Below are 15,235 nucleotides of genomic sequence, written 5' to 3' on the forward strand. Positions count from 1 at the left end.
GGGGGTCAGTAGGGAGATAGCCGGGGGGTCACTGGGGGGTCACTGGGGGGTCAGTGGGGATCAGTAAGGAGATAGCTGGGGTGTCACTGGGGGGTCAGGAGGGAGATAGCCGGGGGGTCACGCCGGTGTCCGTGTCCCCCCAGGCCGGTCGGTGCAGCTCTGTGCGCCCCCTGCCGGCGGCGGCTGCGCCTGCCCCGCCCCCTCGGGCGCGCCCCCGGCCCCGGCGCCGCCCCCCGCGTGCCCGCGCGGCTGCAGTGACCAGGGCCGCTGCGAGCGCGGCCGCTGCCGCTGCTTCCCGGGATGGGGCGGCCCCGACTGCGCCACGCCCGCCTGCGCCCCGGGCTGGGGCGGGGCCCGCTGCGACATCGGTGCGTCCCAATGCCCCCGGTGACCTGCCAGCTTCCCCCCCTCGGTGCCCCTCGGCGCTCCCGCTGCGGCACCCCCGCGTGTACCCCTGGATGGGAGGGAAATCTGCTGCGGCGTCGGTGGCTCCCCAGTGCTCCCGGTGGTCCCCAGTGTTTCCCCGGTGACTTCCCAGTGTCCCCACCTCAGCGCTCCCTATACCCCCCTTCCTTCGCTCCCATCCTGGGGGGGCCCTACTGTGACACCAGTGCATACCCAGCTGTTCTCCAGTGCCCCTCAGTTCCTCCAGTGCTCCCATCCCAGTGCTCCCGGTACACCCCCACTTCTCTCCCCATCTATGGGGGTTCTCATGCCACCTCAGTGGGTCCCCAAGGGTCCCCATCTGCCACTCCCAGTGCCCCTCAGTGCCTCCCATTCCTGAGTGTCCCCATCCCATTGTGTTCCCAGTGTGTCCCCAGCATGTCTTAGAATGCTCTCATGGTGTCCCCATCCCCTTGATGCCCCATCCCAGAGTATCCCTGTGGTGTCCCCAGCGTTTCCCCATCCCAGGGCATCCCCATCCCATGGGTGTCCCCTGATGTCCCCATGGTGGCCCTGCACTCTCCCCTCAGAGGTGCCCTGGGTAACACCACGGTTGGCCTCCCGCACCCCAACGTCCCTGCGCATCACCTGGCCCCAGCCCCTCGTTCCCCCTGATGGCTACCGGGTGACACTTGTCCCCCTGGTGAGTGGGGAGACGGGACATGGGAGGTGGGGGCATGGGGAGGGGACAGGGACAGGAGGGGGCACAGAGGGGAACAGGGACATGGAAGGGGCAAGACCCCAGTGCCACCCATGTGGCCACAATGGGATGGCCCCAATATGTCCCCAGATCATCCCCACGTATCCCCATAATGTCCTCAATGGTATCCCCTATATGTCCTAAATATGTCTCCCATGAGCCCCCCCAATGTGTCCCAAACAAGTGCCTCCAATGCATCCCCCCAGCATGTCCCCATGGTGTCCTCAACCTGTGTCCAGTGTGTCCCCAGTGTTCCCTATTGTGTCCTCACCATGTTCCCAATGTGTCCCCATGGTGTCCCCAATGTATCCCCCAGCACATCCCTGGTGATTCGCCACACTGTGTTCTCAATATGCGCCTGAAGTTCCCAACATGTTCCTAAGGTGTCCCCAGTATGTCCTCAATGTGTCCCCAGTGTCTCCCTATGGTTTCCCCCGCACCCCCTCACACTGCCCCTATCCCCAGGATGACCCTGTGGCCATGACAACGCACGAACTGCCCAGCTCTGCTGTCGCCTTCTCAGTGACAGGGCTGTCCCCAGGCCGCCCCTTTGAGCTGCTGGTCCAAGCCCGGCGGGGGCCGCATCTGGGGGCACCCGGGGTCCTGCGTCTGCGCACAGGTGAGGACACTTGGGGACACCACAGGGACACCTGGGAACAGCGAGGGAACAGGGAAGGGGGTGGAGCAACAGGGACAGGGGTGAAGGTGGGAATGGCATGAGGATGAGGATGGAGAGGGCTTGGGGTCCTGCACCTGTGCACAGGTGGGGACACCTGGGGACAAGGCAGGGGGGCACAGAGGTGGAGTTGGGGACACAGCAGGGACAGGACTGAGGGTGGGGATGGAGGGACAGGAGTGGGGACAGAGGGTGGCATAGGGACAGGGTAGTATTGGGACAGGGATGGGAATGGGGATGGCACAGGGATGGGTACAGGGTGATATCAGCAGAGGGATGGGGACAAGGATGGGAGATGGCCCAGGCATGGGGACAACACAGGCAGGGCAGCAGGGTTGACACAGGGATGGGGACAGTGATGACATGGGGTCACCATAGGGACAGGGATAGGGGTTGGGGCTGGCATAAGCATGGGGATAGGGACGAGAGGGATGGGAACAGTGATGGTACAGTGTCACAGTTAAGGGGCAGCCCAGACACATGGTCAGGAATGGCACAGGGATGGGGACAGCATGGTGACAGTGTGGCACTGAATAGAGATGGGATGGGACAAGGATGGGGTTTGGGACAGCGATAGCATGGCCAAAGGGGTGGGGACAAGGGATGCCAGGGGAACAGGAGTAGGGGTAGCATGGGCATGGGTACAGGAGTGGGGATGGCCCAGGGATGGGGACAGGGCTGGGACAGGGATGTCCCCCACAGACTCTCTGGGACAGACTGGTGACATGGGTCCCCTTTGCTCTGCAGCGCTCATCCCGGCTGTGCCCCACCATGAAGTGTCCCCGGAATCGCCTCAAGGCTCCCTGGGGTCCCCAGCAGTGGCACCATCAGCCCGAGGGTCCCCAGAGTCCACAGGATCCTCAGGGTCACTGGGGTCCCCAGGGTCACTGGTGTCACCCATATCACCAGACGTGTTCTTGGGGTCACCTGGGTCTTTGGGGTCACCAGCATCCCCCAAGGTTCCAGCATCCCCTGTGGCTCGAGGGTCCCTGGGATCCCCAGCACCCCCAAGGTCATCAGTGTCACCAGAATCCCCAGAGTCACCAGCATCACCAGAATTCCCAGGGTCATCAGTGTCACCAGATTTCTCAGTGTCACCAGTGTCCCCAGAGTCCCCAGTGTCTCCAGAGTTCCCAGAATTGCCAGGATCCCCAGAGTCCCCAGTGTTCCCAGGGTCCCCTCCACCCCCGTGGTCCCCACTGTCCCCGTGGGCCCCACTGTCCCCAGGCATCCCCTCCCTGCAGGACCTGGTGGCCCGGCTGTCCCCGTACAGTGGATCCCTGCTCCAGCGTCTTGAGAGCCACCTTCGGGCTACCAACTTCCCTCTCCGTGGCAATCAGACAGTGCCAGGGGTGGCCCGTGCCATCCTGGCCTACATCCTGCGCCGGCACCCAGCCCTGGGGAGAGGACAGGAACCCACAGGTGGATGTCACGGCGGGGCCGTTGGGGAGGGGGGATGGGGGAAAAGGGTGCATCAGGGATGGGGTGTACAAGAGGAGGGACATCCTGGAGAGCCGAACAGGGGGGATGGCGGGAAAGGAATATCACAGTGGGGGGAATGCAGGGAGGGGGTGGGGGAATGGCAGGAGTGGGGAGTGGGACAGGACAGGGAAGGGACATTCCAGAGAGTGTGGGATGGAGGGGATGAGGGAAGGGGAACAGGGAGGATGGGGAGGATGGGTGGAAGGGACATCCTGAGAAGGAGTAAGGTGACTGGGAACAAGGGGAGGAACATCTTGGGTAGGGGAATGAGGGAGATGGTGTGGAAGGGATGTCCTGTAACACATGCTCTGGGGGCAGGGGAGGGTGGAAACCAGGAGCCGGTGCTGGAATGGGGGGACATGGATGGGATGGAGCCGATGGAGCCATGGAAGAACATGGGGAAAACAGGTACTGATGGGGGGGTGAGGGATGGGATTAGCTCAGGTGTTGGACTTGATGATCCTTGTGGGTCCCTTCCAATTCAGAAGATTCTGTGATTCTGTGATTCTGTGATACCTAGGATGGAGAGAGCAGGGATAGATGGATGCTGTGATGGATGGCACATGGATAGAGGGATGGAGAGATTTATGAATGGAGACATGAATGGAGGAGGGGATGGATGGAGAGATGGAGGGAGGGCTGGAGATGTGGATGGCCATTTGAATGGACACATAAATGCCTGTGCCCACACTGTTGCCACTCCACTGCAGTCAAAGCCGAGCCAGAGGAGCTGCATCCATCCCGGCCAGTCCTGGGTGACCTCAGTGTCACCAGTGTCACCCCCAGCTCCATGCGGCTGCAGTGGAGTGTCCCCAAGGACTCCTTTGACTCCTTCATGCTGCAGTACCGGGATGCCCAGGGCCAGCCCCAGGCCCTGCCCATTGATGGTGGGTCTCGCTCAGTGACGGTGCCGGGGCTGTCCCCGTCTCGCCGGTACCGCTTCCACCTCTATGGGTTGCGGGGTGGGAAGAGGATTGACCGCGTCTCCATTGATGTCATCACAGGTGAGGGTGGATGGAAGGATCAACATATCCCATCCCCACTCACTATCAAGCACTCGCTCACCCTAGCATCATCTGGTCAACCAACACTTCCACTGACCTGTTGATCTGCCTGCTGTCATCCACCATCATCATCACCTATCATCATTGTTACCATCATCATCCATCACCCTTTCCCCATCCCCTATCCTTCCACCCAAGCTGTCCCTAGTTTACCCCAGTCCCAAGTTCCCCAGCTCAGGGGTGGAAGATGGGTAAGAGCATGGAAGGGTGGGTGGGTGGATGGATGGGTGAATGGATGGGTGAATGGATAGATGGATGGATGGATGATGCATGACTATTGTTGGGGACATTTTGTTGGTGGTTTGACAAATCAGATCAGTGGTTGGGTGGTTGGATGACCCAGTGCAAGGTGAGATTAAAGAAGGAGTTGAAGGAAGAGGGGCATGGTATACCCCATGAATGAATGGATGGGTTGGTTGGTAGGTGGTGGGATGGATGTTTGGATGGACACAGGCATTTCCACGCCCATCACCATCCCCTCTCCACCACAGCTGCAACACAGCCAGAGGAGCTCCTCCTGCCCTCAGAGGAACCTCAAGATGAGAAACGCCAAACTGAGTCCCCCACATCCGAGGCACCCCTGGTGTGGGCAGTGCTGGAGGAGCTGAGGGTCTCCAGTGTCACACCCAACTCTGTGCAGCTGCAGTGGAGTGTCCCTGAGGGTTCCTTTGAGTCCTTCATGCTGCAGTACCGGGATGCCCGGGGCCAGCCCCAGGCCCTGCCCATCGATGGCGGGTCCCACTCAGTGACGGTGCCGGGGCTGTCCCCATCTCGCCGGTACCGCTTCCACCTCTATGGGTTGCAGGGCAGGAAGAAGATTGACCATGTCTCCACTGAGGCTGTGACAGGTGAGGGGGAAGGTTAGGGGGGTGAGGGTGCATGGATAGAGGGAGAGAGGGAGGGATTAAGGGATGAGGGAATGGTGGGTGAAGGAAGGGATACAGAGGTGCAGGAGCAGAAAGATGGATGGATGGATGGGTGGATGGATGGATGGGTGATGACTGGAGGGTTGCATGAATAGATGGATACATGCACGGTTAAGGTGAGAGATGGATGCATTGATGGATAGATCAATGGATGGACAGAGGAAGAGATGAGGAATGGATGAATGATTGAAAATGGATGATGGCTCCTGGGTGGGTTAGTTGGTTGGGTAGATTGAAGGATGGGGGGATGGAGGAGAATGCATGAATGGTGATGGATGATGTATCAATGGAGGGGGGCCTCCTGTGTGGGTTGGATGAATGAATGCTGGATGGACACGTGTCTGCACAGCTAACACGTGTGGCTGAGCCTGTGGTTGGATTTTGCTCTGAGTGAGGGGGTGAGTGTAGGGGAATAGGGGTAGGAGAGTGGATGGAGGATTGTATTCAAGGACTGACTGAAGGAAACTGGATGCATGGATGGATGGATGGATGGATGGATGGAAGAAGATGGATGAATGGATGAAGATGAATAATGGGTGATTGCTGTTGGGGCAGTTTGTCAATGGTTTGATATGTCAGATCAATGACTCAATGCAGGGTGAGATTAAAGAAGGAGCTGAAAGAAAAGGTGCATAGTATGATCTGTAGTTAGATGGATGGGTAGATGATGGGTGCTGGAATGAACAGTCATGCAGATAGTGTAAATGGAAGGATGTATGCATTGATTGGTGGGTGGTGGGATGAATGATTGGATGGACACAGGCATTCCCATGCCATCATCCATTGCAGGCACAGAAGAGCAAGAGGAGCTGCCCCTGCCCTCAGAGGAGCAAAAACATGAGAAACTCCAAACTGAGGCCCCTCCATCTGATGCTCCCCCAGTGCGGGCAATGCTGGGAGAGCTGAGGGTCTCCAGTGTCACACCCAACTCTGTGCAGCTACAGTGGAGTGTCCCTGAGGGCTCCTTTGATTCCTTCAAGCTGCAGTACCGGGATGCCCAAGACCAGCCCCAGGCCCTGCCCATTGATGGAAGGTCCCACTCAGTGACGGTGCTGGGGCTGTCCCCATCCCACCGTTACCACTTCCACCTCTACGGGTTGCAGGGCAGGAAGAAGACTGACCATGTCTCTATTGGTATTAGCACAGGTGAGATGGAAGGTCAGGGGGATGGATGGATGGATGGATGGATGGATGGATGGATGGATGGATGGAGAGGTGGATGGATGGAGAGGTGGATGGATCAAGAGATCCCACCCCCATTCCATCCCCATCCACCAGTCAGCACCCACTGACTTGAGCACCACCCAATCAACCATTGACCTTTCCACTGACCTGGTCACCAGCATCTGCCATCCAGAATCATCATCATAATCCATCTATTATCCATCATTATCATCCATCATATACATCTACCATGTATCACCATCATCATCATCATCATTCATCAATCACCTTCCATCCCTTCTTCCATACACCCATTCATCACCCTTCATCCATCAAGGATGGAGGGATGAATTGAAGATTGTCTATGGGAAATGGGGTTGGGAGGCACAGAGGCCTGGAGGGATGTGGGAAGAAAGAACCAGAGATGGATATGGAATTGGGTGGGGGTTGTCTTGGATGGATGGATGGACGAATGTACATGTGTGGATGGATGATTAGAGACATGGATGGATGGAAAGATGACAGATGGATGATGCATGATTGTTGTTGGGGGTTTTTTGTTGGTGGTTTGACATGTCAGATCAGTGGTTGGGTAGTTGGATGACCCAGTGCAAGGTGAGATTAAAGGAGTTGAATGATAAGGCGTGTGGTATGACCCATGGTTAGATAGATGAGTAGATAATGGGTGCTGGAATGAATGGTCCAGGAGATGGTGGATGGGTGGATGGGTGGATGGATGGATGGATGGATGGATGGATGGATGGATGGATTGGTTGCTAAGTGGTGGGATGAATGATTGGATGGAAACAGGCATTTCCAAACCTGTCACCATCCCCTCTCCATCACACCTGCAGCAGAGCAAGGGGAGCTGCCCCTGCCAACAGAGGAGCACCAACATGAGAAGCCTGAAACGAAATCCCACCCATCTGAGGGACCCCTGGTGAGGGCAGTGCTGGAGGAGCTGAGGGTCTCCACCATCACCTCCAGCTCTGTGGGGCTGCAGTGGACTGTCCCCAAGGGCTCCTTTGACTCCTTTATGCTGCAATATCGGGATGCCCAAGGCCAGCCCCAGGCCCTGCCCATCGATGGCGGGTCTCGCTCGGTGGCAGTGCCGGGGCTGTCCCCATCCCATCGGTACCGCTTCCACCTCTATGGGCTGCGGGGCAGTAAAAGGATTGACCGTGTCTCCACCGATGTCGTCACAGGTAAGGCAGAAGGTGGAAGGGATGGAAAGATCAAGAAATGGAGGCATCAGCAGGTCCCATGCCCATCCCATATGCACCCACCAATGAGCAGCCATTGACTTGGCACCATCTGATGAACCATCAGCCCTTCCACAGACCTATTGACTAACACCTTCCATCATCCATCATCCACCTTCATCAGCAGCAACCATCAATTATCCATCGTCATCCATTGTCTTCATCTACCGTGTATCACCATCATCATCGTCATCATCCATCAATCTTCATGCATCCATCTGTCCTTCCATGCTTCCCTCATCCTCTATCCATCAAGGATGGATTAAGTGATGGATGAATGGAAGATTTTCCATGGGAAATGGGGGTGGGAAGGATAAGGCCTGAAGGGATGTTTAAGAGAGAGCCAGCGAGATGGATGTGGGATTGCCTAGGGGGTTGTTTTGGATTTTGGGTGTGTGATGGATGGATGGATTGATGGATGGATGGATGGATGGATTGGTTGGTGGGTGGTAGGATGGACATTTGAAATGAGAGTTGGATGCTCATGGCCATCACCATTCCCCCTCCAATGCAGCCAGCAAAGAACCCTTACCCACTGAGGAGCCCCAACAGGAGAAGCTGGTAACTGAGTTCCCAGCATCTGAGGCACTCCCAGCACGAGCGGTGCTGGGAGAACTGAGGGTCTCCAGTGTCACACCCAACTCTGTGCAGCTGCAGTGGAGTGTCCCTGAGGGCTCCTTTGAGTCCTTCATGCTGCAGTACCGGGATGCCCGGGGCCAGCCCCAGGCCCTGCCCATCGATGGTGGGTCCCACTCAGTGACGGTGCCGGGGCTGTCCCCGTCTCGCCGGTACCGCTTCCACCTCTATGGGTTGTGGGGCAGGAAGAAGATTGACCACGTCTCCACCGAGGTCCTGACAGGTAAGGGGGAAGGTCAGGGGGAGGAAGGGTGGGTGGATGTCTGGATAAAGAATGATGGATATATGGAGAGGTGGAGGCATCAAGGGGTGGAGGCATCAAGGGATGGAGGAAATGGGGACTGGAGGAAGGGATGGAGTGGAGGAGGAATGGATGAATGCATGGATGGATGAATGCATGGATGGATGACTTGAACTATAAATGAATGGATGGGTGGGAAGCTGATGGGTGCAAAAATGAATTGTCTAGGAGATGAAAGGATGGATGGATGGATGGATGGACGGACGGATGGAGTTGTTGGTGGGTTGGATGTTTGGATGGACACAGGCATTCCCATGCCCATCACCATCCTCTCTCCATCGCAGCTGTAGAAGAGCCAGAGGAGGTGCCCCTGCCCTCAGAGGAACCTCAGCATGAGAAGCCCCAAACTGAGGCCCCTGCAACTGAGGCCACTCCAGCACGGGCAGTGCTGGAGGAGCTGAGGGTCTCCACCATCACCCCCAGCTCCGTGGGGCTGCAGTGGACTGTCCCCAAGGGCTCCTTTGACTCCTTTATGCTGCAGTATCGGGATGCCCAAGGCCAGCCCCAGGCCCTGCCCATCGATGGCGGGTCTCGCTCGGTGGCAGTGCCGGGGCTGTCCCCATCCCATCGGTACCGCTTCCACCTCTATGGGCTGCGGGGCAGTAAAAGGATTGACCGTGTCTCCACCGATGTCGTCACAGGTAAGGCAGAAGGTGGAAGGGATGGAAACATCAAGAAATGGAGGCATCTGCAGGTCCCATGCTCATCCCATATGCACCCACCAATGAGCAGCCATTGACTTGGCACCATCTGATGAACCATCAGCCCTTCCACAGACCTATTGACTAACACCTTCCATCATCCATCATCTACCATCAGCAGCAGCAACCATCAATTATCCATCGTCATCCATTGTCTTCATCTACCGTGTATCACCATCATCGTCATCATCATCCATCAATCTTCATGCATCCATCTATCTTTCCATGCTTCCCTCATCCTCTATCCATCAAGGATGGATTAAGTGATGGATGAATGGAAGATTTTCCATGGGAAATGGGGGTGGGAAGGGATAAGGCCTGAAGAGATGTTTAAGAGAGAGCCAGTGAGATGGATGTGGAATTGCCTAGGGGGTTGTGCTGGATGTTGGGTGTGTGATGGGAAGAATGGATGGATGGATGGATGGATGGATGGATGGATGGATGGATGGATGGATGGATAGATTGGTTGGTGGGTGGTGGGATGGGCATATGGAGGGACAGTTAGAAGCCCACGGCCATCACCATTCCCCCTCCAATGCAGCCAGCAAAGAACCCTTGCCCTCAGAAGATCCCCAAAAGGAGAGTCTGGTAACTGAGTTCCCAACATCTGAGGCACTCCCAGCACGAGCGGTGCTGGGAGAACTGAGGGTCTCCAGTGTCACACCCAACTCTGTGCAGCTGCAGTGGAGTGTCCCTGAGGGCTCCTTTGAGTCCTTCATGCTGCAGTACCGGGATGCCCAGGGCCAGCCCCAGGCCCTGCCCATTGATGGCGGGTCCCACTCAGTGACGGTGCCGGGGCTGTCCCCGTCTCGCCGGTACCGCTTCCACCTCTATGGGTTGCGGGGCAGGAAAAAGATTGACCACGTCTCCACTGAGGTCCTGACAGGTAAGGGGGAAGGTCAGGGGGAGGAAGGTTGGGTGGATGTCTGGATAAAGAATGATGGATATATGGAGAGGTGGAGGCATCAAGGGGTGGAGGCATCAAGGGATGGAGGAAATGGGGACTGGAGGAAGGGATGGAGGAAATGGAGAGTGGAGGAAGGGATGGAGTGGAGGAGGAATGGATGAATGCATGGATGGATGAATGGATGGATGGATGACTTGAACTATAAATGAATGGATGAATGGATGGGTGGGTAGAAAATGGGTGCAAAAATGAATTGTCTAGGAGATGAAAGGATGGATGGATGGATGGACGGACGGATGGAGTTGTTGGTGGGTTGGATGTTTGGATGGACACAGGCATTCCCATGCCCATCACCATCCTCTCTCCATCGCAGCTGTAGAAGAGCCAGAGGAGGTGCCCCTGCCCTCAGAGGAACCGCAGCATGAGAAACCCCAAACTGAGGCCCCTGCAACTGAGGCCACTCCAGCACGGGCAGTGCTGGAGGAGCTGAGGGTCTCCACCATCACCCCCAGCTCCGTGGGGCTGCAGTGGACTGTCCCCAAGGGCTCCTTTGACTCCTTTATGCTGCAATATCGGGATGCCCAAGGCCAGCCCCAGGCCCTGCCCATCGATGGCGGGTCTCGCTCGGTGGCAGTGCCGGGGCTGTCCCCATCCCATCGGTACCGCTTCCACCTCTATGGGCTGCGGGGCAGTAAAAGGATTGACCGTGTCTCCACCGATGTCGTCACAGGTAAGGCAGAAGGTGGAAGGGATGGAAACATCAAGAAATGGAGGCATCTGCAGGTCCCATGCTCATCCCATATGCACCCACCAATGAGCAGCCATTGACTTGGCACCATCTGATGAACCATCAGCCCTTCCACGGACCTATTGACTGACACCTTCCATCATCCATCATCCACCATCAGCAGCAGCAACCATCAATTATCCATCGTCATCCATTGTCTTCATCTACCGTGTATCACCATCATCGTCATCATCATCCATCAATCTTCATGCATCCATCTATCTTTCCATGCTTCCCTCATCCTCTATCCATCAAGGATGGATTAAGTGATGGATGAATGGAAGATTTTCCATGGGAAATGGGGGTGGGAAGGGATAAGGCCTGAAGAGATGTTTAAGAGAGAGCCAGTGAGATGGATGTGGAATTGCCTAGGGGGTTGTGCTGGATGTTGGGTGTGTGATGGGAAGAATGGATGGATGGATGGATGGATGGATGGATGGATGGATGGATGGATGGATGGATGAATGGATAGATTGGTTGGTGGGTGGTAGGATGGGCATATGGAGGGACAGTTAGAAGCCCACGGCCATCACCATTCCCCCTCCAATGCAGCCAGCAAAGAACCCTTGCCCTCAGAAGATCCCCAAAAGGAGAGTCTGGTAACTGAGTTCCCAACATCTGAGGCACTCCCAGCACGAGCGGTGCTGGGAGAACTGAGGGTCTCCAGTGTCACACCCAACTCTGTGCAGCTGCAGTGGAGTGTCCCTGAGGGCTCCTTTGAGTCCTTCATGCTGCAGTACCGGGATGCCCGGGGCCAGCCCCAGGCCCTGCCCATCGATGGCAGGTCCCACTCGGTGACGGTGCCGGGGCTGTCCCCGTCTCGCCGGTACCGCTTCCACCTCTATGGGTTGCGGGGCAGGAAAAAGATTGACCACGTCTCCACTGAGGTCCTGACAGGTAAGGGGGAAGGTCAGGGGGAGGAAGGTTGGGTGGATGTCTGGATAAAGAATGATGGATATATGGAGAAGTGGAGGCATGAAGGGATGGAGGAATGGGGGAGTGGAGGAAGGGATGGAGTGGAGGAGGAATGGAGGAATGGATGGATGGATGAATGCATGGATGGATGACTTGAACTATAAATGAATGGATGAATGGATGGGTGGGTAGAAAATGGGTGCAAAAATGAATTGTCTAGGAGATGAAAGGATGGATGGATGGATGGATGGATGGATGGATGGATGGATGGATGGAGTTGGTGGTGGGTTGGATGTTTGGATGGACACAGGCATTCCCATGCCCATCACCATCCCCTCTCTATCGCAGCTGCAGAAGAGCCAGAGGAGGTGCCCCTGCCCTCAGAGGAACCGCAGCATGAGAAACCCCAAACTGAGGCCCCTGCAACTGAGGCCACTCCAGCACGGGCAGTGCTGGAGGAGCTGAGGGTCTCCACCATCACCCCCAGCTCCGTGGGGCTGCAGTGGACTGTCCCCAAGGGCTCCTTTGACTCCTTTATGCTGCAATATCGGGATGCCCAAGGCCAGCCCCAGGCCCTGCCCATCGATGGCGGGTCTCGCTCGGTGGCAGTGCCGGGGCTGTCCCCATCCCATCGGTACCGCTTCCACCTCTATGGGCTGTGGGGCAGTAAAAGGATTGACCGTGTCTCCACCGACGTCGTCACAGGTAAGGCAGAAGGTGGAAGGGAGAGAGAGATCAAGAAATGGAAGCATCAGCAGGTTCCATGCTCATCCCATAAGCACCCACCAATGAGCAGCCATTGACTTGGCGCCATCTGATGAACCATCAGCCCTTCCACAGACCTATTGACTAACACCTTCCATCATCCATCATCCACCTTCATCAGCAGCAACCATCAGTTATCCATCGTCATCCATTGTCTTCATCTACCGTGTATCACCATCATCATCGTCATCATCCATCAATCTTCATGCATCCATCTGTCCTTCCATGCTTCGCTCATCCTCTATCTATCAAGGATGGATTAAGTGATGGATGAATGGAAGATTTTCCATGGGAAATGGGGGTGGGAAGGATAAGGCCTGAAGGGATGTTTAAGAGAGAGCCAGCGAGATGGATGTGGAATTGCCTAGGGGGTTGTGCTGGATGTTGGGCTTGTGATGGGAAGAATGGATGGATGAATGGATAGATTGGTTGGTGGCTGGTAGGATGGACATTTGAAATGAGAGTTGGATGCTCATGGCCATCACCATTTTCCCCCTCCAATGCAGCCAGCAAAGAACCCTTACCCACTGAGGAGCCCCAACAGGAGAATCTGGTAACTGAGTTCCCAGCATCTGAGGCACTCCCAGCACGAGTGGTGCTGGGAGAACTGAGGGTCTCCAGTGTCACACCCAACTCTGTGCAGCTGCAGTGGAGTGTCCCTGAGGGCTCCTTTGAGTCCTTCATGCTGCAGTACCGGGATGCCCGGGGCCAGCCCCAGGCCCTGCCCATCGATGGCGGGTCCCACTCGGTGACGGTGCCGGGGCTGTCCCCGTCTCGCCGGTACCGCTTCCACCTCTATGGGTTGCGGGGCAGGAAGAAGATTGACCACGTCTCCACTGAGGTCCTGACAGGTAAGGGGGAAGGTCAGGGGGAGGAAGGGTGGGTGGATGTTTGGATAAAAAATGATGGATATATGGAGAAATAGGGGGATCAAGGGATGGAGTGATGGAGGAATGGATGAATGCATGGATGGATGGTTGATGGTTGCCAGAATGAATGATGCAGAATATGGAAGTGTGGATGGATGGCTTGGTTGGTAGGTGGCTTGGATGGACGGACCCATCACCATCCTCTCTCCATTGCAGCTGCAGAAGAGCCAGAGGAGGTGCCCCTGCCCTCAGAGGAACCGCAGCATGAGAAACCCCAAACTGAGGCCCCTGCAACTGAGGCCACTCCAGTACGGGCAGTGCTGGAGGAGCTGAGGGTCTCCACCATCACCCCCAGCTCCGTGGGGCTGCAGTGGACTGTCCCCACAGGCTCCTTTGACTCCTTTATGCTGCAATATCGGGATGCCCAAGGCCAGCCCCAGGCCCTGCCCATCGATGGCGGGTCTCGCTCGGTGGCAGTGCCGGGGCTGTCCCCATCCCATCGGTACCGCTTCCACCTCTATGGGCTGCGGGGCAGTAAAAGGATTGACCGTGTCTCCACCGATGTTGTCACAGGTAAGGCAGAAGGTGGAAGGGATGGAAAGATCAAGAAATGGAGGCATCAGCGGGTCCCATGCTCATCACATATGCACCCACCAATGAGCAGCCATTGACTTGGCACCATCTGATGAACCATCAGCCCTTCCACAGACCTATTGACTAACACCTTCCATCATCCATCATCCACCTTCATCAGCAGCAACCATCAATTATCCATCGTCATCCATTGTCTTCATCTACCGTGTATCACCATCATCATCGTCATCATCCATCAATCTTCATGCATCCATCTGTCCTTCCATGCTTCCCTCATCCTCTATCCATCAAGGATGGATTAAGTGATGGATGAATGGAAGATTTTCCATGGGAAATGGGGGTGGGAAGGATAAGGCCTGAAGAGATGTTTAAGAGAGAGCCAGTGAGATGGATGTGGAATTGCCTAGGGGGTTGTGTTGGATGTTGGGTGTGTGATGGGAAGCATGGGTGGATGGATTGGTTGGTGGGTGGTAGGATGGACATTTGAAATGAGAGTTGGATGCTCATGGCCATCACCATTTTCCCCCTCCAATGCAGCCAGCAAAGAACCCTTGCCCTCAGAAGAGCCCCAACAGGAGAAGCTGGTAACTGAGTTCCCAGCATCTGAGGCACTCCCAGCACGAGCGGTGCTGGGAGAACTGAGGGTCTCCAGTGTCACACCCAACTCTGTGCAGCTGCAGTGGAGTGTCCCTGAGGGCTCCTTTGAGTCCTTCATGCTGCAGTACCGGGATGCCCGGGGCCAGCCCCAGGCCCTGCCCATCGATGGCGGGTCCCACTCGGTGACGGTGCCGGGGCTGTCCCCGTCTCGCCAGTACCGCTTCCACCTCTGTGGATTGCAGGGCAGGAAGAAGGTTGACCACGTCTCCACCGAGGTCCTGACAGGTAAGGGGGAAGGTCAGGGGGAGGAAGGGTGGGTGGACGTATGGATAAAACATGATGGATATATGGAGAAATAGGGGGATCAAGGGATGGAGTGATGGAGGAATGGATGAATGCATGGATGGATGAATGCATGGATGGATGGTTGATGGTTGCCAGAATG

At 56.4% G+C, this 15,235-nt stretch overlaps 1 protein-coding gene across 1 annotated transcript in view; it reads left to right on the forward strand.

Annotated features, from left to right (window-relative positions):
* Positions 1 to 15,235, forward strand: part of LOC309584247 (tenascin-X-like) — a gene marked incomplete at its 5' end in the record, with an annotated part of 34,442 nt that overhangs the window by 1,746 nt on the left and 17,461 nt on the right. The window contains 18 exons of the mRNA XM_082300206.1: positions 144 to 368; positions 975 to 1,087; positions 1,610 to 1,763; positions 2,568 to 3,242; positions 3,621 to 3,710; positions 4,013 to 4,306; positions 4,858 to 5,214; positions 6,082 to 6,438; positions 7,311 to 7,661; positions 8,233 to 8,577; positions 8,940 to 9,296; positions 9,898 to 10,242; positions 10,637 to 10,993; positions 11,603 to 11,947; positions 12,314 to 12,670; positions 13,237 to 13,581; positions 13,816 to 14,172; positions 14,731 to 15,075. Coding sequence (XP_082156332.1) covers positions 144 to 368; positions 975 to 1,087; positions 1,610 to 1,763; positions 2,568 to 3,242; positions 3,621 to 3,710; positions 4,013 to 4,306; positions 4,858 to 5,214; positions 6,082 to 6,438; positions 7,311 to 7,661; positions 8,233 to 8,577; positions 8,940 to 9,296; positions 9,898 to 10,242; positions 10,637 to 10,993; positions 11,603 to 11,947; positions 12,314 to 12,670; positions 13,237 to 13,581; positions 13,816 to 14,172; positions 14,731 to 15,075 — 5,769 coding nt within the window. The remainder of the gene's footprint in view (positions 1 to 143; positions 369 to 974; positions 1,088 to 1,609; positions 1,764 to 2,567; positions 3,243 to 3,620; positions 3,711 to 4,012; positions 4,307 to 4,857; positions 5,215 to 6,081; positions 6,439 to 7,310; positions 7,662 to 8,232; positions 8,578 to 8,939; positions 9,297 to 9,897; positions 10,243 to 10,636; positions 10,994 to 11,602; positions 11,948 to 12,313; positions 12,671 to 13,236; positions 13,582 to 13,815; positions 14,173 to 14,730; positions 15,076 to 15,235) is intronic.

The sequence above is a fragment of the Coloeus monedula genome (assembly GCF_965178545.1).
Source record: "Coloeus monedula genome assembly, chromosome: 38".
Classification (NCBI taxonomy): Eukaryota; Metazoa; Chordata; class Aves; order Passeriformes; family Corvidae; genus Coloeus; species Coloeus monedula.